General features: G+C 39.8%; 1 protein-coding gene across 2 annotated transcripts in view; it reads right to left on the bottom strand.

Annotated features, from left to right (window-relative positions):
• The window catches only part of gpr158a (G protein-coupled receptor 158a), a 106174-nt gene that overhangs the window by 39038 nt on the left and 42526 nt on the right, over positions 1-24610 (bottom strand). For both annotated transcript variants that reach the window (XM_049565301.1, XM_049565302.1), the window contains exons 3-5: positions 17635-17737; positions 12675-12901; positions 7599-7667 (exon numbers count right to left, since the gene is read on the bottom strand). In XM_049565301.1, the coding sequence (XP_049421258.1) occupies positions 7599-7667; positions 12675-12901; positions 17635-17737 (399 nt within the window). The remainder of the gene's footprint in view (positions 1-7598; positions 7668-12674; positions 12902-17634; positions 17738-24610) is intronic.

Below are 24610 nucleotides of genomic sequence, written 5' to 3'. Positions count from 1 at the left end.
AACATAAAAAGCAGACAAACAGTGAAACAAACATCTAGACAAGGTCATTAAGAACACTTTACACAATAAATCAGTTAATTTCAGTGTCTGTCTGAATATTGATGGCACTTGGGATGAGGGACTTCTTAAATACATTTGTAGTTGCCAGAGAGCAACTATAGCTCCTCCCAGACTCAAACTGGCTGAAAACAGGATGGGAGCTATCTGCCAAGATACTCCTCACTTCTTCCTTTCTGTAGGAGGTTGGGTCAAGGGCTTTCATGGTTTGCCAACTATTTTGCTTGGCATCGACACAATACTAGAGAGCTTATTCTTAGAACTAGAGTTTAGGTGAGCAGAAAGGTGTAAAGTTGAAACACTCAAACATGTTTTTGTATGCTAGTTCTAAAATCTGCTGATTAACACAGAGCACACTAGATGTCCTGCTCAGTATTTCCAGCGATGCTCACCTGAGAGAACTATACTGAATTTTTCCACACTTTCAAAACTGGCTCTGTTTTCACATCTCGCTTTGGGCAAATAATTAATTATTTTTCCTTGGCCACATTCATTTCTCATATGGGTTTACAAAGGTGCTAAAGCAGTTCTGTTCCATTTAACAGCCATAAGACTGGGAGCAAATACGGTGATGTGTCCTAACAATCGAGACTGGATCATCTGCTCAACTAGTGACAGGTACTAAAAAATTAACATTAAACAATAATTTCACATAATAAAGTTTTATGTACATTCTTTTTGGCACTGAGAGTAACATAATTATACCAGAATGCAACGCAGCTACTAACGTGCAGCATTTTCAGCAGTATATGAGGTTTTGAAACCGTAACCAATTTAAAAAAAACAAAGTTGTGAAGATGTGAAGATGTTAACATATTTAAACAGCTAAAACAAATAATAAATAAATAATAATACTAATACACTTTATTTATAGAGCGCTTTTACTCAAAGACACATTCATGAATTTGAATACAATAAAATACACATATCATTCACACATTAAAAGGCGTTTTTTTTTAATTTCTCTCATTTTCATTATTCTTACTGTTACTGTCTTACTATTTCTTTTTTACCTTCATTTATATATCTTATCATCTGTTGTCTTTTATTGTCAAATTCTGTTGTCCTTTTTACTTTAGTTTTAATGTGTTATTTTTATTATTAAGAATTGGGTTGTAAACATGAGCTGTGAAAACAGAGACTCGTTATTATCAAAGGTAAATTTTAAGGGACAGTCTGATTAACAAGTTGTCTCTGGGAAGTGTAATGTGAAAAAACAACACCGCAGCAGTGGATGCTTTACACAAGAGGTGTCATCAAAATTAAAAATAGAAATTTGCACATTCCCACTTTTACATATGAGTTAACATTTATGAATGCACAAGCAGCAGAGCAGGAGGTGTGACATGTCTCACAGGGGAGAACATGCAGGGACTAGAACTATCTGTCTCTGCACTGGTGCACACACAGATGGGGAGGAAGTAGCAGAGGGAAAATAAGTCTCATACGAGACTGTGTTTACATGCAGTGGAGTGACTCGGTTATTGTCAGCTTTCTGCAGTAACTTCATCTGATGTTTTGGGGACCAAATCAACCAGGCTGACCTACTCCATCTGTGGTCTTGATTGCTTATAATACGGTCACCTGATCCCTCCTTTGCTAGAGTGCTTTGTCACTTGAGCATATGTCTGGTTGGGACGTTTGTTGAAACAACTGTTGTTCTTCTTTGGAAGACAGTGTTCGTATACATTGGCTTTACAGTAGCTTTGTTACTGTAGGGGATGAAGAAGTTGCTATACTACAGGATTTGTGCTACAGCCTTAAGCCCTATTCGGACAGGATTAGTTTATCGTGGAGACATGGGGTAAAATAATTATTACCAGGGATTTTAGTCCTGTCCGAAGGCCCCTGTCTGTAAACATTACGGATAATGTCAGTAAAAAAATTACAGCAACTTTTACCTTCTGTGAAATGGTCTGGCGAAAATACCTTGGGTAATATTAATCCCATGTGAACGCGATCCTCTTTAAAAATGTATGCAAATATTTCGCTAGTCCTGTTAACAACCATTTTTCCGCGTTAACAACTAGTTTTCCACGTTTTTTTGATGATGGAGGTTGCTTGAAGAAGCATTCGGTGATAGTGGACATTCTTCTAATGATCGCATAGCCCTATGTGGGAGACCAATCAAAAAGGTCGAGAAGAAAGCACTTTTCAGAGCCACAAGACTTCAGGTTGTAGGCCTAATATAAAACCATATTGCTAATTGTTGTGTACACACAATCCTGATCATGGCAAAATTTCATATTGGGCTAATGATTAATTATTATTATTACATAGGAAGCACGCATATGCCGACAGGGAGGTGACACCAGGGTGCAAACCGAATTACCACTCCCATCTCTGGTAGAATTACAGAGATTTCTTGTCTCGTGCAAATTGGACATTTATATTACAGACATCCTGTGGTAAACTGACATTGGTCCACATCCCTATGTAAAACTAATCCCGTCCGAATAGTACTTGAAATGATGATGATCCACTAGAAAAGTGGCATAGTTTTAGTCAGTATTAGTCAGTTAATCAGTACATTCATTAGCTGTCAACTATTAAATTACTCACCACCTAATTTGATAATTGATTAATCAATTTGAGTAATTCTTTAAGAAAATGAAGTAAAAATTCTCTGATTGCAGCCTCTTTGATGAAAAATATTTTCTGGTTTCCTTACTCCTCTATGACAGTAATCTGATTAACTTTAGGGTGTGGAGATATAAGATATTTAAGGACATCATCTTGGGCTTTTGGAAAACACTGATCAACATTTTTTATCATTTTCTGACATTTTACAGGCCAAGCAACCAATCGAAGAATCAAGAAAATAATCAACAGATTAATTGACAGTGAAAATAATCATTAGCTGTAGCCTTAGGTGAGGTTGGGACTTTATAAAATGGGAGCGAGCAGGTGCTAGACTGTACAGGCAGCACGCATCCAGTGAGAACGCTACAAATATCTTGGTCACAGCACCAGAAAAAACACAAATATAGCGAGGCTAAAGCCAAGCAAAGCTCATGCCAAAACAAAAGTGCATCTGAGATTGGCTTTTATTTTTATTTTCACTGGCAATGCTGTTCACGAACAGTAGCCGGTATATAATAGTATACAGGTATATTATCCTGCATAGTCTTCCTCTACCAGTTGTATGCATACTCAGATTAAAGGAAATGAGAAGCAAAAGTGAGGAGAAACTTAGAAACGTCAGCAGGAAATCAAGTGTCCGAAATAAACATGAGTACCCTACTGGAAAAAGACAGTGACTGTGAGGTAAGAAAATAAAAAAACAAAGTAAACGTGGAAATGTCATTGTTACCTTAAAGGTAATGTATGTGAAACATGAGCTACAAATATTGTTACAACAAGTGAAATCATGTTTAATTAACCAGCTTTTGCTTTTGCATTTTTCTCCCTCGTTATAGTGAAGCACCTATCAGTGTCTTTTGACAAGATGAGGCCAGGTGGCACCACGATGCCTCTGACTCATTACTCTTGTCTGTATATATTCCTGGCTTGACTGGAGGAGATGGTGGCATCTGGAAAAAACAACAACAACAAGGAGCAAAGTCTGTCACTTTACTCCCATCTAAGCCTCCCCAGCAGCGTCAATAAGAAGCTGCAAAGAGACAAATGCAGGGCTGGCAAGCTAATCCAGGGATCACATTGTGAATCACAAATGCGTGTCCGCTCTCCCCCTCTCTCATCTCCACAGCCAGACGGAAATAGCCGGCTTTGGCACTGCCATAATTTTGCCTTGCTCCTTCTGCACTCCCTGTTCCTCCCTCTTTATTTCAGAGCGGGGAGGGGGGGGTTGGGGGGTGGTGGGGTGGGGGGGGGGGTGAAGTTATTGCATGTGACACAGTCTGGAGAGAAAAGGGAGGGGGGGGAATTGCATTACTCCAAAAATCTGAATGCCATGGGAGCAGGATGAGATGTATCTCCTGCTGCTTAATAACAGTGGAATTATTTAAAATAGAAGCAGCAGCAGCGGCGGAATATTTCTGAATCTATATTTAGATTGGGAGTGATGCGTCTCACCCTCGCCGCTCATGTGGGATTCGCAGGGGAGACATGGAAATGCATCAGGGTGGAGATCAATCTAGCGTGCTGCACAGAGCCATGCAGAAAGATGCTGTTTTCACATGATCGGGCTGATATGTTTTGTCAAAATAACATCGGTCGTGTTCACAGTGAACCGTGCAGAATAATCTAATAGAATGATCTAATCTCTAAACCAGGTAGGATTAATAGAGTCAACTATAAAGCCAAGTTCTCTTTGCACTACCTTTTTACAAGCAATCTATTTTTAGCACTCGCTGCCATCACTACACCAGCTGGATACAGGATTATCATCATCCATTCACTAACCAATAACCTGACTCCCGGCTTGCTTTCACTCTGCAAATTTCAAACATTATTACTTTCCAGGACCTTGTCGCAGCAAATTGCATTGATTAGCCAGCTCTAAATCAGTTGGCGTTAATTACATTTACCCTGCATTGCTTCGCTAAGCATATAGCTCCACATGATTGCAACTAAATTGCAATTAGCCAATGCCCCATGCACCCAAGAGGAAGACATAATGGTAAATTCGTGTAAATCAACGGTATGTGGGTGTTGGACAGAGTCTGGTCAGCTGCCAGGATAATGAGGTGCTTCGAAAGTTGGCAAACCAAGTCGCTGTTTATCATTTCATACAGAATAACTTGGATTGATTTTTGCTGATGCAGATTATTATAATAATGACTGGACTAAGTTATTGTTTTCATGTGTTTAAGTGTGCGTCAATGACACTCAATATCTGTAGAGCGCTGTTTGAAACTACTGCTAATGCAAACTGAACATTTCCTACTGCTGCAGCTTCACATTAAAAGGATTTAACTGGTGAAACACGAATTGACTTTTATTATCAGGTGGTCACAGGAAATGTGTTTGTCAGTGAGATTAGCACTACCATAATGTTGTCCATCAAAAATGCATCTACAAAAGGAGAAAATGGGATTTTTTTGGCATTTGTTGACAGTGGATCGGTCTGAAACATGGCAGTGAAGATTCTCCGTCATCCAGGTCATAGTAATTGTAAGTGCTATATCCAGTGCTAACTGGACTTGCTTGAGTTTCTAGAAGACCTTTTGCCTGAATTGAAGAAGCCTCTTGGATGAGAGGTGAAACATCTTCAAGAAATTCAAGCAAGTCCAGTTGCCTACGGTATAGCACCTATGAGTTTGAAATATGGCAGAGAGCAATGGAACAAGAGGGAGCAACCTAAGTAGGCAATGTAACCAACTTCTTTTCCATCATTAACATTGTCAGGTTACCTTTTAGCATTGGATTTAAATCCAAAATATTGCCTAAAGGGCACTTTTGCTTTTTGCTTCGGAACCAAATCCACCACCATCTGCTTGTCAGTCAATTCTCCTTACTCTAGTCACACGATAAGTGAAATCTGACTCCTGCTACTCTGTGCTGCACAAGCCCCCAGGAACAGCGCTGGTCTTTGTAGCCAGTAGTGGCCAAACATCGAGTCACAACACCCAGGTCCGTCACGTGATGCCATGGGGGCCAAAAACGACTTTTTCCCACAGACTTACATCACAAAAGAGACATCTGAAAATCATGGGATACTTTTTTTTTTAGCATCACAACAACCGTGAAATGACTCGTTTCATTACCGGGATTTGATCCATTCAGTCTGAAAATATTTCCAAAGTCTCAAAGAGCCTCATGATTAAATCATTTTTAACCCCATTTAAGTACAGGGCTACAGCAGAAGTTAGCCGCTGCTGTAACTCTATAGTGCTCTTGCTTTATGGGCCCAACGCTGCGGAAAATCCAGGTACTTTCATCTGAAATTAAAATTAAACGTGATTTTTTTTTTTTTTGCTTCATGCGCCACTGAGCATCTTCCACAGGACTGAGTACCTCCTGCCTCAAATGCATGTATCCAATTCACTTTGTACATCCATGTTGCTGCATCTCTGTTGCTGCTGCTGCACGGAGCACAGCTATGACTGCAGCGTTTATCATTTGACTAACTGATAAAAGAGGCAAAACAATAGTAGGGGTGGTGTACAAGTAATGTATTTGGTGTATGCCTCAACATTGTGTAACACCAATTAATGGACTACAATACAATTTATTTGTGTAATCTTTTATATTAGAAATGATACAGGTCCAAAGGAAACAACCAAAAACCAATGCCAACAGTGAAAAGCGAAGAATGCTGTTTTCATTGATTGTCTGCTCTATAATAATACATCCACTAACTTTAGTCAATACTTTGATACTTTAACCTTTTACCACCCACTGTTCTGCCCCTGGGATATTTTCACAATATAAAACTTTAAGAGACTGCTAGTGTGGAAAGTTTTATGGACATAAACATGCAATATAATTATTGATCAATTGGATTCTTGTCTTTTCACTCATTGTGGTCATTTTGAGAAAACGCCATGCCTGACATTTCCACAGTGTCATATATCCTTGAAAGCTTTATGTCCAAATTCATCATAAGGGTCTCATGCAACAATTATTATCATTATCGATTTGTTTGACAATTATTTCCTCGAATAATCAATCACTTTGTCAATTAAATTTCAAAAGCCAAGGTGATGTACTTAAATTGCTTTTTTATCTGACCAGCAACCTCAAAGAAATTTAGTTTATCATATTTATAACATATTTACAAAATTAACTTAGCAAATATTCACAGTGAAAAGCTGGAGCCACCTGATTTTGAGATTTTTGCTTGAAAAATGACGTACACAGTGAATTGTTTTAGCTCTAAAAAATTGTCAGCTGTGTAATTTCGGTTGAGCATCCCAAAAAGAGAGGTGGGTGCTAAAAGGTTAATTGCTGGGTACTCCTAAGATCCCATACTTAAGAATAAATACATACATAATTCTTTTAAGTGACCGGTTTGATGGGGAAAAAAGGAAAAATAGGTCTTAAATTAAAAATGGAATTAAAATGAAAAGTCTTATAAGTTTAAGGTCAAATAAAATGTAATGGATTTTATTCTGTGTGAGGTCTGAATGAGTGCAGTCTGTATGAAGCAACGTGAGTGGCTGGTCAACAGATGGTAGTGTTGACAGGCTGCTGGGTTCATTGGCCAGCTCTGTGTACAGTTAGCAGGGGGTCACCAACAAGCCCTAGGATGTTTGTCTCTGCCAGTCCCGTTTTATCACACGCACACCTTGGCTGTGAAAACGCTGCTTATCACAGCTCCATGCGGCCGTCAGAAAAACCCACCAGGTATGATTTATGGACTGAGGTTTGTACTATCTGACAAGGCAAACAATCCTGCTCTGTGCCGCCGCTGCAGATAGGAAACTTTGTTCTGTTTGAGATGAATGAGCGACAGCGTGAAGTCAAGGTCAAACTGAATGCCAACCTTCAGTCGAGGAGCAGAGTTTTGTTTTAAGCTCAAAGGAGCATGGCATGAAGATCATCAGCTAACTTGTCAAAAAATGAGCACATGAAAGGATGCGAGCCTGCACGCATGCACACACACACACACAAACTAGCGAGTGTCTCAGGCTTACCGGAAAGTAGAGAAGCAGAGCTCCACACAGGATGGCCTCCAGTAGCACTAGACCTGATGCTCTGATGCTCTGCAAAAAAAACAGAGAAACTTATCATTTATAAATCATACTGCAGTCATTTATTTTCACTTGGGGTTAGCGCAACAAGCTGTTGTTGTTGTTGTTGTTGTTGTTGTTATGGTTGACGTGTAACTGAACAGTTGCATATTTACACATCCAGCAGACATGGAGCAACATTAAAGGGCCGGCCAATTATTCTGTGTTTTTATTATCCTGTAGCTTTCCGCTGGTGTCCCTTATGTATATATTATATTGAAATCGGAATATTCAAATTTTGATCAAAGCATGTTTTAGTGTCACAATGTTATTTTCCTTAGCCCCTCTTAAAGTGTTTTCTTACATGACCTGACACAGGTTTGTGCATGATGACGTTGCTACATATAAACCCCCTAGCCTGCATAAGGTGCCTGTTCGTGACCATGCCAAGTGCACATGGGAGAGGTTTTCCTTGAAGGCTTTCTCCAGACATCTATTCATTTTAACCCAAACCACAACTTTTTCCCTGACCTTTAAACCAAAAAAGCCCTCTAAGAAAACTAGAGGGCCAAGTTGTCTTTAGAAATTGTATGTTATCAGACCTATGCCCCCAGTTTGGAGAAGCAGAAAGGAGTACCGGCACAGAAGCTAAGCAATGTACTGCTGTGGATGCCAGGTCAGTTAGTTCCCAAAGTATCGCAATAACACAAACAAGCTAACCAAATGGGTGGTAGGCTAGCAACACTTCAGGGCTGTCTGACAGCAAGGTAAAGAGGTAAAAAACTATGGATAAGTATCACATAAAACCCCACTTTATAAAATCCATACTAATCGTTTCAGTTATTATAATCAGCGCTTGCCACTCCAACCCAAGTCACTGCTTTTTGCTGAGAGCTGAGTGGGTGTTTTCATTTGAAAAAGGGAAAAGGAAATTTGAAAAGGAAAGCAGATGGACCATCCTTTAATTTGGAGTTGTGTTTTTGGCCACCTGGCAAATGTAAGTCCAATATGCACTTTTGTTGAGTTGGGTACATCCACAAATATCACAAATACATCCGCAGTGATAGAGCCACAAATGAAAACACAAAATACATCCCCAAATCAGCAGCTAAATGCTAGAGGAGGCTACTGTATGTTTACCAGGTAGCTGCTAGGTCTGCTGTCTGGTGGAAAGGTTGTGTCCAGGGTTTTTATCAAAGCTTTTTCACTAAAACAGCTGACTGCTGCTGGAAACAATGCTGATGAGAGCTGTGGGACAGACAAATTAAAAACAACAGGCTCAAAGAAGCTAAAATATTGTGTCAAGATAACCGTTATCTTAACATAAAAATGAGAGAAATTTGAGTCTTTTTTTTTTGTCCAAAATCTCAAAATTATAATAGAATATTTTTCCTCTCTACAACATGGATAAAAGGCAGAATGGAATATAACTCCTGAAATGCCCCTCATACTGCAGCAGGTCTAAGCAAGTCTAAAACAGCAGGATATCATAATATTCCAGGAGGATTTAAAAGGGGAGCAGCGCTTTCTTCTTTGTTGGTTGAAAGAGAACAAAGTACAGTGAAAGCTCCTGCCTCAAGGACTTTTTATAGAAGGGTTCATCATTTGAGGCACTTTCTGTGCTCCTCTTGTGTAAGAATTTTAACAAAATATCATCCCATAATTGACGAGATGCTTGAGGGGGCTTTCAAAGAGCAGAGGACAACTGTGCCACCCATTTAAGAAAGCATACAAACACAGAACACCAGCCAGAGCTACCAGATGTGTTTATCTTGTGTAAAATATTAAAATCTGCAACCCAAATGAATTCATCTGTTTATGAAAATGAACCGTTTTTTAATTTATCACAAAGTCTGTGAGACGCTTTGAAACTAAGCTCCTAAACTTAGTTTGATAAGATTAATGGGGATTACATAAGTGGTGTTTAAATGATGACAAAGCCCCGGAGTATCTAAAACTTTTATCTGCTTTATTAATGAGAGCGATCCTTTGTTGAACTCTGGTTGAGATAATGGCAGAGTCTTCAGGTGTGTGGGAGATAGAGCAGCTAGATGCTCCCCTGTCAGGAATGTGGTGAATCTTCAGGCTAATCCTCGCATGTCTACTGCTCAAGACAAAGCTTTTAATTAAGCCAATTAATTGACAGTAGCAACTAGAGGCTCAGAGGATTTCACAAGTTCGGTCAAAAGTTTACTTAGGTGGAAAGTCAACTCAGGAAGTAAATTACTACCATCACCAACTTTTATTTAAGTTGAGCACAGCAGTTCTGTAAGACAACTCAAGGGTTTTGCCAACATGACCATGAGAAATGTGACATATACAGTGTTTACAGTCACATACAAAGTGGTGGTTAAATACAGCCGAAGTTTGGTGTTACTGCTCTATGAAACTTGTTGTATTTGCAGGATAAAATCTTGCATTCTCAGTAGAAACTGCAGCAGTTTTTGGGGGGCAAGACTTGAGAAGAAAGCAGTAAACAGATGTCATGGCTGAGGGGGCAGAGAGTTTATCCACAAATCACTTCACTCCACATCGTCCACTCCGATTCTGAGAAATACATGCACAGAAACACAGCTTTGGATAAACAACCAAACAAGGAAAAAAGGAGCTCATCAGTTGTCATTTTACTCAATAATATTCCAGTACTTTGACAATTTTCTGGTGATCTGGATGAAGACAATCCAACGATGTTAGCACCTTATCGTGCATATGGCCTCTGAAGTAAGCAAGCCTACTCTGTCTGGATATGCATAGGTGGAAATCACTTCATATAACAAAGGAATCTCTCATTTCTGAACTTAACTTTAGCAAGTGAGTATTGAACATAGTTGCAGCCATTTACATCAGACAAGGCAACTATGCAGGTTGATTCAAGCTCGGGAATAACAGCAGGCTATAACTGTCCATCTGATGAGCCATGAGCACCATTCAACCTTTAGTAACTGACTCTTGTTAAATCTGGCCATCTGACATACATGATCTTGTCACGTTAAGTAATAAATAAACCGGCTACATCTATCACCAAGCAACACATATCTTTTGTGGACTGGCACATGGACCCTAATATCCCGCTAATAATCAGAATAACAACAGCCCAATCAAAATTAAAATGCATATGTATCCACCTCAATCAAAAGAGACAGGACTGGTGTGGTACCATCTGATGGAATTTTCAATCAGGTTAAGAGGGGTGGTTTAAACCTTTGATAATCCATTCAACAGGAAAATATTAGCACTTAACAACCGTGAAAACACTAATCCACTAGTTTCTTTCTGGTTGGAATGAATATATCCTTTCTGCACATGTTGCCCCACATGGGGGTAACATTAGGTGAAATGCACCTCCTGCTGCAATCCATTGCACTCAGAACTCTGAATAAAACAACATGGAAAAGTAATGGAAAGGTCATTTCAGTCGGAATTCCTAGTCAGAAACTCAGGCAAGATCTAGCCTGAGTTTGCCGACATAAACACACGACATTGTTGCATCACGGCAGCACATGTAGCGAATCAAGCAGAATGACATTTTATCATTTTATTACTTTATATAAATTTATGCCATTTCTAATACTACTACTTACTCGAAATTACTGACTATGGATTGCAGCATCATTCTGCTGATTTTGACAGAGAATCGCTCATAGATTTAAAAAGTATTTAGTTCTCTGCTAATGCTACGTTCTTATTTGAGTGCTCTGATTAATAAATGTATTTTGGGATTTCAGAACATATGTCTGATGTAAGATTGTTGGGACAGACTGCTATGTGGAGTCAGTGGACATAACTGGATATGTATCGTCTGTCGCTACCAGTAGCCTGCATATGAGACGTTTAGGGAACGATGATAAATTGTAATGTCTACTGATAGTCCGCATAGAAGGTGTTTAGGGACATTTGTAATTTGCAGCTACAGAAAATAACCTGGGTGACACTACGCTACTTATTACTAAATTGAAAGCGAAACCACTTCTTCTTCTATAACTTATGTATATCATAAATTGAATTTTCTCAAGAAAGTTGGAAAAATAAATTCAAATTCAAGTCAAAAAAGGCATATTCTGATTAAATGCTCTGGGGCATGTAAATTCACGTTATCAGATTACTTTATTGTCCATCCATATACGCAGTTAAGTTAGCATCTCTAATCAAAATGATTTCAATCGGATTGAATAAATGTTGCCCATGTAACCGCAGCTATTGCTTTGAGAGAGACCTGATACTTTGCTTTTATGAATAAATCTTTTATTTCCACACAGAAAGCTTTGTGTTTGTGAAGTAGTTTCACCTTTTGATGATGCAGTGAAAATGTCATTACCTGTCATTACCTATTATTTACTCAGTCGAATAAATTAGACAGCGATGACAGTGTCAGCCAGGTCAGAACATACAAACTGAATCAACATTTCTCACTGCCACATTTCACATTATAAATAGATTTGATGAAAATATATGATAAGGATTTCATCCTTAGAAAGCTATATGCTGACATGTTATCACTGAGAAACTGTAAAACACGAGGCAGTCAGTGGCCTCCATGTATAAATCAGAGTAGATTTGTTTTAGTGGTCTCATTTGCACACACTGGTCGCTGTCCAAGTTGCTGATGTTGAGTTGATCCATGGTGCCTGAGCTGTTTGAAATGATTTCAAAGCTTTATTGTGACCACCCACATACAGTTTCACTGGTTTATTGATCCTAAGGGCTTTGATGACCATACGGCCCACAAAACATCAAACACACACTGATGTGGTGTTGTAATTGTGGATCTAATCTGTGTAGTTCCCTCTCAAACTTTCACTTTAATGCTGACAGAACAGATTCCCTAAAAGCTGAAGAACATTAGTGTGTGGTCACCTGTCTTAAAGGTTTTAATAATGGAATAATAAAAAAGAAAGCACCTCTTTAGCATTTGCAGTTTAGTCACAATTACTACGTCTATCAATAATTCATTAATCACTCACAAACTACAGCAGTTCAATTATGAAAAATGAAGTAAACTCTGGAAGGGAATGTTTGTTATAAGCATGTAGTGATTCATACCTTATTCCTGCGGAAGTGGTAGATGAGTATCATGCTGACAAAGACAATCAGCATGCAGAGGCACTGGAAGGAGAGCACCGCCAAGCGTAGAGCACCGTCTTCTCGTGCCACACAGGGGGTGTCGTCCTTGCAGTAGGCGCAGCCCTGCTGGCATGGCAGGCAGTCGCTGGAGGACCCCTCGTCAGCATTGGGGCCGCTGTCTGCAACCTTTCCCTTTCTTCCCATCCCTGTCAAAAACAAGATGGAGAAATAAAGGAGTTTAATTGCAAAATAGTTAAGCCAAGAAAGCTTAGCAATTGATCTAGTAATCTTCCTCTCACTGGCTGCGTTTACATGCACACCAATGTTCCACAGTTATTCCAAATATTCTTGAATTGATCAGGGTCATGTAAACAGCATATTCCATCTGAATATTCTAAATCAGGCCTTATTCTGAATGAAGCATCTTCTGATAAAGACGTGGAATATGCCGGTATTATTTTAGGATGTAAAATGTAAAATGCATGTAAGTGTTAATAATAGTGAAATACTGTTTTTTAAAATCATGCAAACAGCTTGGTAGGAATTTTGTCTGTTTTGGAATAATGGCAAAACCAGAAATATTTTGTGCATGTAAACATCCTCACTGACATTGATCAAAATTATCAACCCTCTGCAGATACCATTACTTCTGTGCTCCAAGACAGATTCCCAACCAGGGGTACATGTATCTGAGGGAGTTTGTACAGAAATGTTGTAGAGTAGCTCAGCTAGTTTGGAAAAAAACAAAACAAAAACAAAAACAAAGTTGATGTAAAGCCTACAAACAATAGGTGTTGCTAAAAGGGACCAAACAATGGTTGAAATCACTCTTAGTCAGCTTCAAGCAGCTGATGATAAAAACAGGGTAAGTTGTAAGCTTAAATAATGAATAAATGGTTGACATTATTGAAATAAAGTAATGCACTATGTACTTCAATGATTAAAGTTGTAATCCATGCATTAATTTTAATCTTGGCCCATCCACATGAGGTTACAGTTCAACAGAACTCAATTTATATACTCAATTTAAGGAAATTCTTGTACCAGAGAATCCCTCAAATTACAGTATCACTAAGTACAGTAATCACATTTAATATTCACAACTAATAACAACCAGAACAACCAGTGGGTTGCCCAGGTCAGGGTCACTCACTGGGCCCAGTTTTAGAAACAATAGAGTATCAAATATCTGTCAAAACATACAAATAAACAAGACAAGAAGTGTTTTCAAGGAGCAAAAGCAGAACCGGTGCCTAATAGAGTAAGAACAGGAGTAAGATAAGAATTGAGTTACTAAAAATAAACTTACATGATGGAAAAAGAGCATACTGGGCCTGATAATCAGTGTTAACTTGTATTGTGTATGATATAACAATGAGAAGCAGCATTGTATATGATTTGAGAAAATGATGCACTATATTGATTATTGATCATGATTTTGAAAAGTAATGGTGCACCTAAGGTAGGTGAATATTGTTGTTAGTGTCATTACAGCTCTCCTCCCTACAGAAGGGGGAGGACAGCTGAGTTTCTACATTGTCCTGATAAAGAGCTTTTTATCTCTTCTCCCAGGCTTTCTCCAGATGACTCACTAATTTATATGTTTCACATGTGAACAGATATCTCAGTCGTTGTGACTCTTCTGTATTTACAAAAGCAATATCTATTTTTATCTTACTAAACAAAGCATTGCACACTTCACAATAAAAAAAAGACATAAGAAAACAAATTGGAATCCATTTTCTGTATAGTTTAGAGAGCACATTGGACAGATCTGCTTTTCTTTTTCTAGATTAACATCCTGTCAAGTTTCAGCAGTCGAAGGTAAAATACCAGATCTCAATGGGGCACTTTGAAGGTACACAGGCATGGATTTGTATGAGAGGGAGGCCAGAATCGTGACCGTAACAGATGCTCTGACACAAACACAACATTAATTCATAATTTTTTCATCATGTTTCCATAATTTTCAGAATAAAAGCAGGTTGTGTAGCAACAACTGTCACTGTCTTAATGTTTCCTTGTTATTGAATTTTCCTCTGTATATGACACCGGTGAAGATAAAGGAGATGAAGTGCTTCTCTGACAGACTGAGTACATATATGCTTATCCCTCACTGACCTTACAAGGAGTCATCGACATTGTGTCAACACGAAGGAGATTGATCTATATGTGTGAACATGAAACGTCAACACTGCAGCACCTTGTTCAGTCACTGGCATTTCATACAAGGCTGATAACCATGGCTTCCACGGAAAAAAGCACACAGAGAGGCATGCCAGAACTTAGTCATTTTTATCCTGACAAGGGCAGAGACGATGGGGAGTCTGAAGACAGGGCAGATTGCCTGAAACTGTGAAAAAAATATGCTGTTTGAAGCTAGGCGCAAGATCTGGGTGGAGAAAGTAAATGTATTTAAGAGTTACCACTGAGGTTGGGGTATAAACCAGTCACTAAACACGAGCTGCTTCAAAAGGAGTTTTTCTGTTACCAAAAGTGGATGGGTTTGGTTGCACTGGACAGCAGTGACTGCTAAAAAACCTCCTGGTAAAATCCCTCCCAGGGTAAACTAAGGTAAAAACCAAACAGTGGACTTGTGATTGGTTTGTATAGAAATCCCCCTGAGAGATGCCCATATGGTTGGATAGATAACGAATGGTGGACTTATATAGAGCTTTTATGGAGGCTTTATTGGAAACAGCCATTGTCTCAGAGATTTGCAGGGATTTTGCCTTTAAAAAGAAACTGGCCTATTTTTCAAAGCTATGACTCTGCACATCATTGATCCCTTCAAAAGGACTACTTATCTCCGTAGCAATGAGTCATATCCTTCAGCTCGCTCTCATTGGTTTGTTGCTCCTGCAGTTAACTGACAGTCAGAGGAAACTTCAACAACTCCTCCCGTATATTTATATGCGAGATCCACAATGGAAGATCACTGGGAGACAAAGGAAAGTGAGTTGCGCTGGCTTTCTCTGCAAAGGAGTGTCAAGGATGTCCCCTTGTGGATTAACAGGCTTGTTATTGGCCCCATGGTGGGCCAGACTGCAGCACACTACGCCTCACTAACAGGCTTGCCTCTCCTCTCTATTATTGTGTTCTCAAACACACACACACACACACACACAAACACGCACGCATGCACACACACTTTCATGCAGACTTGCACACATGAACACGCAAGTTTGTGTGCACAGCACACTGCACAAACAGGCAGAAGCAGACGGCACAGATACCCAGCTCTTTGGGAAAGAAAATGTGGAGCTTTTTTTTCCTTTTCGGTGCATAAAGGGAAAATATTTTAGGGTAAAAAAAAGGATGCAATAAGATGGAGAGGGAGGGAGGGAGGGAGGGGGAAAAAACTGAGGGGGTAAAATTGAGAAAGACACAGAGGAACAAGCTATATGAGGTTTGTGTGGGATGAGACAGGAGGGAAAGTGGATCGAAATGAAAGTATGAGAGTGATGGAGGGCAGGTGAAAACCACTGGGGCTCTGTGTCTGCAGAAGCCTTTTTTAATTAACTCACAGCAGACAGAATAAACTGGGAAAAGTAACTACCATTAAAAAGATATTTCCCACCTTGAACCTGATTAGCCTCCCCTGGTACAGGGCAGTAACACGTGCTTCTTTCATTTACATAGTAATAAAGTGAAGCCGTTATATAATGTTAACATATGAAGGTCAACTTATAGTTCTTTTGCTAACAGCTGATGCTAATCTACATATATGCAACTTTTAGGGAGAGTCACTATCGAATAAAATGAGCTCATCTGCTACATTTGAACAAACTGGATTTACATGAAAAGACCTGTCTCCTCCAAACAGGCTGCTTTGTTGTTTTTTGAACTTTTGCTGGCAAATAACGTAAAAGAAATATGATCTCATAAAATTTTGTGATGAGCTCAGAGTCTAAAATGAATCTCAAGGTTGTGCTGGATACAGGACAAAACTGTTCAATAGTAATTCAGTTGTTTATGTGTTATTGTATTGACATTAACCCCTAGAACCCTGGGTTGGCTTTTGATTCATCAATTTATTTTTTTGCAGTCAACATTATACTGTATACATTACATTGTATGTGTATAGTACACTTATCATTAACAACTTTTCCAGTTGAAGACATTTTTAGAAAAAACACCACTGAACCACTGAACACCACTGAAAGAGAAACCTCAGATGATGATAATACTGATGATCATCATCAGCATTATCATCATCTAAGGTTTCTCCTTCATTGCCACTATTTTTTCACCAAATGTCTTGTGACCCCAAATTATAGAGCTGTTATGTGATTTTGAATATTAATCACGACAATATGTTTTCAGATTCACACAGGGAGGTCGATCTAAATTCTGTAAAAATAGTATGGGATTTATTTATGTGACAGATTTCATGTGTTTAAAGTCAGTAAGTGTAAAGTACATTCACCAAAAGTATTGAGGTAAATACTAAAACCCTCAGGCTTGTTCAGGTTGATCAAGGTTTGAATGCTGATCTTTGCCAATCAAAACAACAACAGTTTAACAAAATAAGGTAATAAGGTCTTCTTGCTAGCTTTTTTATAGAGCTTTCAACCACATCTCATGATCTTAATCAGCAGTCTTCTCAGTAAATGAAGCTCCAGAAAAAGCTGTAGGTTCAAATTGTTTTGTCAAACTTTTATATTCAAGGTCAAGAATTAACTTTGATGCTCAAAACTACAATTAATCTACTTCTGATTCATTACCCTAAAACACACCAACAAACCAGTTAAAATTTTGAGATGTCATGTGATTTTCAATGTGACATTTTTTGTTAATCTACTTTCAGGCACATGTTGTGAACCTCAAATTGATTATAAAAATAGTCATAAAAATTGTCCACTGAATCATCTTTCAGTGACCAATCAGCCTTATTAAAAATATATCTGAACAGGTGATTGATTTATCAGTGACTTACTTGTAAAGCCGTTGACAGCCACTCTGTTGGGGTGGTAGAATCCCTTCTTGCAGTGGCACGTATACTTGTCCAAGACAAATCCATGACCATGGATCGGCAAACACTGCAAAGACACAAAAACATACACATCAGCCACACAGAGAAGACAGGGAATGCAGTTTGACCTTCAGTTTCCTTGATAATAAATTATTCATTTCATTTATAGAACTTTAAACATGTCAGCCTGTATTACAGACTGATAAGACACTAATATAAAAGCAATTAAAATATGTCAATACTAAACCAAAAGTAAATGCCATAGCTGGAAATGAGTGAAGAGAATGTGGGATCAAATGTCTTGTAGGACGGATAAGGGTCTAATTATTTAAGCTGTGAGATTCCCCTCTCTGTCTAACTGTGCCTTCTCACCACTCAATATTAAATTAGTAAAGCTGCTTCCATTTGATTGAAAGTCTGATAGGAAACAGACTGAGGGCTGCTGAGAAAAACACGAGGGGCGTCAGGGGGCATCCTTGGCAGACTTTGTGTGCTGTTTGCCAAATTACAAGATATAATTAATATCTAAATTAAGAACAGACTTATTTGCATGATTAAAGGAGAACCATTAATTCTATTTCTTGTGGGAATGAGATTCCATCTTCTCTTCTGTATGAACACATTTGGGTCACTGCCATAAAGCTCTAATTTCTTTCCTCGCTCTTTCCCTAAAACTACATAACTGTCTTATTTTCTTGTTTCTCTAAGCAGAGATGATAATGACTTATGAGTCCCAAGGAACGACGAGGGGCCTAGAATAGCAACGTGCTTCAGCTGACACTTGACACGTTATGAAGTGTTTGTGACCTGACTGTGAGATCTAGAGGCAAGGCCAGTGGCAGCGTCTAAATGAAGCATCAGTCACTGCGATGCTCTTCACAGCGGACTGGACTCTGCACGTCTTAAGAGGCAGCTATTTCTGACTGTCTCTCAAGGTCCTTGCTGAGGTCTAGCTGCTGAGAGTGTAGGCCCTCAGTCAAAGCCTTGGAGAGGCTGGCCAGGGTTGAAAAGCACAAGGTAATTACCAGGTTACAATTCAGCGAACAAGTTCCTCAAACAAATTCCACTGGAGAGACCAAAGCATTTTAAAGTGGCACTACAGTAATGTGTTGAAAACGGTTCCTCATTTCAGTGGTGACAGTTGTGACATCATGGTCTTTTTGATCTTAAAATTGTAAATCTGTGTACAGTGCTTTGCTGCAGTGTAGTTAGACTTCAGCAACATATTACATCCACAAGACTTCCAGCAAAATACTTGCTTATGTCAAGGTTTCTTCTGTTTAATTGTAACTGTTTAACGTATTTGAACATCAGCCCCAGATGTTCTGAATGTGTATCACCAACAGCAGCTCAACTTGCAGTGCAGGTAACTGCAAACCTGACTTTGGTAACTCAGCCTCTCTTTGAGTAACCTGCTTATTCACTCTTTAGGACACAGTTTGGGTTACAACAGTTTAATTTAATAAATCCTGTGTGCATCACAGTGTACATTTTATCCAGGCAAATTGGATGTATCTGCAGGATAGACCGGCTGTAGACTTGTGTATCCCTTCATAAAGATCTGCCTGGTGCAACTTTAAATGAGCACTGTGGTGCAACGTGATTTCATCTCTGATTCCCCAACAGTTGTCTCCTCAGGACAGGTGGAGCGTGCCGCAGCTACTGCCTGCCACTGTTAATATGCCCACCTCACAGAGACACTCAAAGAAACAGCCAGAGACAGGTGTGTGTGTGTGTATGTGTATTTTTTCATGTGTGTGACAGGGGGAGCCAGGAATAGCCCTGGCAGTGCATCCCACTCCTGCCTGCTGCGGTGATTGATGCGGGGGCTCGGAGAGGTGGAGCATGTTGAACGGAGGAAGCGGTCCAGACAGTGCAGCCTGCCTCCCAGCTACTTGCCATTAGTCACATGTGATCTTAGCGGTCCAGCAAGGAGCCAGACTGTTATTGACGATCATAAAATGGAGCATTCGGACCAGATCTGTAAAGGTCTCCACACAGGGTAGAGGAGCTAAGGAGACACCTGGGATTATGTCAAGGTGTACGGTTAACATGAAATGAAGATTGGAGATGATTTCTGTTTCTAAATTAAACAATCATAATTTAAAAATAACACCCGATCCCATAAAAATATGAGTTAATTTTTTTTATGACAATTAAAAGTAATCTAAATGTACCAATGTACAGTACAGGCCAAAAGTTTGGACACACCCTCTCATTCAATGCGTTTTCTTTATTTTCATGACTATTTACATTGTAGATTCTCACTGAAGGCATCAAAACTATGAATGAACACATGTGGAGTTATGTACTTAACAAAAAAAGGTGAAATAACTGAAAACATGTTTTATATTCTAGTTTCTTCAAAATAGCCACCCTTTGCTCTGATTACTGCTTTGCACACTCTTGGCATTCTCTCCATGAGCTTCAAGAGGTAGTCACCTGAAATGGTTTCCACTTCACAGGTGTGCCTTATCAGGGTTAATTAGTGGAATTTCTTGCTTTATCAATGGGGTTGGGACCATCAGTCGTGTTGTGCAGAAGTCAGGTTAATACACAGCCGACAGCCCTATTGGACAACTGTTAAAATTCATATTATGGCAAGAACCAATCAGCTAACTAAAGAAAAACGAGTGGCCATCATTACTTTAAGAAATGAAGGTCAGTCAGTCCGGAAAATTGCAAAAACTTTAAATGTGTCCCCAAGTGGAGTCGCAAAAACCATCAAGCGCTACAACGAAACTGGCACACATGAGGACTGACCCAGGAAAGGAAGACCAAGAGTCACCTCTGCTTCTGAGGATAAGTTCATCCGAGTCACCAGCCTCAGAAATCGCAAGTTAACAGCAGCTCAGATCAGAGACCAGGTGAATGCCACACAGAGTTCTAGCAGCAGACCCATCTCTAGAACAACTGTTAAGAGGAGACTGCGCGAATCAGGCCTTCATGGTCAAATAGCTGCTAGGAAACCACTGCTAAGGAGAGGCAACAAGCAGAAGAGATTTGTTTGGGCCAAGAAACACAAGGAATGGACATTAGACCAGTGGAAATCTGTGCTTTGGTCTGATGAGTCCAAATTTGAGATCTTTGGTTCCAACCGCCGTGTCTTTGTGAGACGCAGAAAAGGTGAACGGATGGATTCCACATGCCTGGTTCCCACTGTGAGGCATGGAGGAGGAGGTGTGATGGTGTGGGGGTGTTTTGCTGGTGACACTGTTGGGGATTTATTCAAAATTGAAGGCACACTGAACCAGCATGGCTACCACAGCATCCTGCAGCGACATGCCATCCCATCCGGTTTGCGTTTAGTTGGACCATCATTTATTTTTCAACAGGACAATGACCCCAAACACACCTCCAGGCTGTGTAAGGGCTATTTGACCAAGAAGGAGAGTGATGGAGTGCTGCGGCAGATGACCTGGCCTCCACAGTCACCGGACCTGAACCCAATCGAGATGGTTTGGGGTGAGCTGGACCGCAGAGTGAAGGCAAAGGGGCCAACAAGTGCTAAACACCTCTGGGAACTCCTTCAAGACTGTTGGAAAACCATTTCAGGTGACTACCTCTTGAAGCTCATGGAGAGAATGCCAAGAGTGTGCAAAGCAGTAATCAGAGCAAAGGGTGGCTATTTTGAAGAGACTAGAATATAAAACATGTTTTCAGTTATTTCACCTTTTTTTGTTAAGTACATAACTCCACATGTGTTCATTCATAGTTTTGATGCCTTCAGTGAGAATCTACAATGTAAATAGTTACGAAAATAAAGAAAACGCATTGAATGAGAAGGTGTGTCCAAACTTTTGGCCTGTACTGTATGTATTTTTTATTTATTTATTTTTTTTTACCACTATTGGCACTATGAAGCAATGTTTTGATGGGTTAAATGTGTGTCAATTTACGCTGGCATTGTACCTTTTCAAAATACACTTCAATTTTCACAACGACAACAAAATTGCAACAAAAGCACGTTGTTAGGTTTAAAAATAAACAAAAACAAATGGTTGGCTCAACATTCACACAGGAAATTAACACCGGCCTCCAAGGTGAAAGTCCAGGGTTTGTTGGACCCATCAACCAGTGTCAGAAATTAGCAAGGGCCATGGGCCATTTGGCCCGCAATTTATCCAAGTATGACCCCAAAAGCCATGTTCCGGGGGCCAAAATTGCCCCCAAGTTTTCGAAACAACTATGTGTTTTTATATTTTTAACAGTATTACAATCTGACATTAAAGTATAATTTTATTTTCATTAAATTAATTTACCATTACGTCTACAACTCATTTTCCAGACATAATCAACGAGATTGCACTGATTACGTGAGAGTAATCAGACAGAGAAGGGGAGGGGGCTTTGCTGTACCATAAGTATAAATGAACCATTTCTTGGGTGATCTGTGTCTACACAATGACAAATTAATGAAAAATTAAGGTAGAATGAATGTTAAATTTTAAATTAACTTACTTCCAGGATTGCATCTAAGGAATTTATAGTAATTTGGCCTTTTTAACAGTGAAAGTAACTGTAATGTGGTGAAGCATTAGTACTGCTATCAGTAGATTAATGGTTAAATCATCACATTTAAACTGGTTGAATTATAGGAAATCTGAGTGACATTTTGCAACCATAACTTTATGTAACCCATTATTTATTTCATTTATAGTGGTTTCTACTGAAGAGTGAAGACACTATCTTAGTTGATTTTGCTTTTCATGTGCTTATTGTTAGAACATAATTACAATTTTTTGATGGCCCCCAAACATTTTGAAAATGCCCCCATTTTTTAGACCGTGGGGGCCAAAATTGCCCCCAAAATATTTTGTTAATTTCATACCCTGCCATCAACCCTCCCCTTCTGCCAGTGCTATAGGGACTTTCTGGCCAACACATTCTCACTCCAACCTTGTCACATACTGACGTTTGGTCATGGACTTTCCACGCCTAGATACAACATGCTAGGTACCCTGGGTGCTTTGGTTGTTGACGTTCTGGAACTCCGTGCCAAATTCTGCCTGTTACATGCATTGTCTTCTTTAAAAATACACTTTCATTTTAACAGGAACTGTATCTGTTTGCATTCAGTCTCTTTCAAAATAAACACATGACGTTGGTACAACACCGCAAATTGATGTTTTTTTCCCTTCAACAACAAGCGCACATGGTTTTATTTTGCCTATATACATGTGGTTGGGTTTAGGAAAAAGAACAGGGTTTGGCTTTACAATCTTACGGAAAGAAACCACCGGCCTCCCAAGAGAAAGTTAGTGGTTGTTGGACCCATCCACCACCCCTCCTGTCTGCCGTACCCGGACTTCCACCACCCTTACTTTTGTTGTTGTCCCCGTCGCATTACCCTCTAAAGCTGCTGGGCACCGTTAAACAATAATGGCGAGCAACTGCGTGTCATGCTGATGTGAAAGGATGGCTTTTTTGTTAGTGTCTGACCAAGCGTCAGATTTCGACAACTTTGCCGTGAGACCAGGTTGTTCAGGCTCCATATATTACATTGTTACTGGCAGTGTTTAAAACTGACACCATCTGCACCTTTGGTGGTGGTATACTACGCCACATAACATATCCCTAGAAAAGTTGCCTTTTTGCATTGGTGTGCGAAGCAGAAATCATTGAAAAAGCAGCTGGACAAGTTGGGAATGTGAATGGGGTTTTACACAGAACAGATAGGAAGACAAGAGTAGTATAAGTAGAGGCTGTGAAAATGTAAATAGTTCCATATACAGTACATGTGGAGATCCCATTTTTTGTGTGGCACTGGTAAAAACATCCATCCATCCATCCATCCATCCATCCATCCATCCATCCTCTAACCGCTTCATCCTCTTGAGGGTCAGGGCTGACACATAGAGACAAACAACCATTCACGCTCACATTCACACCTACGGACAATTTAGAGTTATCAATTAACCTAGTCCCCAATCTGCATGTCTTTGGACTGTGGGAGGAAGCCGGAGTGCCCGGAGAGAACCCACGCTGACACGGGGAGAACATGCAAACTCCGCACAGAAGGGCTCCCACGCCTGAGATCGAACCGGCAACCCTCTTGCTGTGAGGCGAGAGTGCTAACCACCACACCACCACGCCACCGTGCCGCCCGGTAAAAATGTTGTATAAATTAATTTCTTTTTCTTTTTTTTTAAGTTCCACTTCAATTTTTTTTAGGTTTAATGGCGTTATAGCTGAGATATACTGCACAAAAGACATCTTTCAGTTCTACTTCCCTCTAGCTGCTGTTTCCATAGAGGTGCAGGACTTATATAATGCAGTAAAAAAACAAGGCCACAGTAAGTAAAATATGACAGGAGCAATAAATGCCTTGAAACTGCTTGGGGTTTGGAGACCTAAGAAAAGACTCCAAAGGGAAATTTTTAGTCCTTGGTCCTTTCAGTCCTTTAAGTCCTTTAGTTAAATGGGCACTGTGTAGGAATTTCTCTCATCTAGTGTTGAGATCGTATATTGCATTCAAACAGATAGCGCACTCTAGCGCCTCACTGTTTCAAACCAAACGTGTATTGCAACAATGGTAGCTGCTGTGTACCAAAAAGCTATGATAACATTGATGAAACCATGTCATCCGATACATTCATTCTTTCATTCATCTTCTAACCGCTTCATCCTCTTGAGGGTCAGGGCTGACACATAGAGACAAACAACCATTCACGCTCACATTCACACCTACGGACAATTTAGAGTTATCAATTAACCTAGTCCCCAATCTGCATGTCTTTGGACTGTGGGGGGAAGCCGGAGTGCCCGGAGAGAACCCACGCTGACACGGGGAGAACATGCAAACTCCGCACAGAAGGGCTCCCACGCCCAGGATCGAACCAGCAACCCTCTTGCTGTGAGGCGACAGTGCTAACCACCACACCACCGTGCCGGCCCCTGTCATCTGATACTGATTCAGGCTCCTACACAGACACACGCT

This window comes from Epinephelus fuscoguttatus, linkage group LG21 (assembly GCF_011397635.1).
Source record: "Epinephelus fuscoguttatus linkage group LG21, E.fuscoguttatus.final_Chr_v1".
Taxonomy (NCBI): Eukaryota; Metazoa; Chordata; class Actinopteri; order Perciformes; family Serranidae; genus Epinephelus; species Epinephelus fuscoguttatus.
Note: the sequence above shows the minus strand (reverse complement) of the source record. Positions and strands in the feature narration are given on the sequence as shown.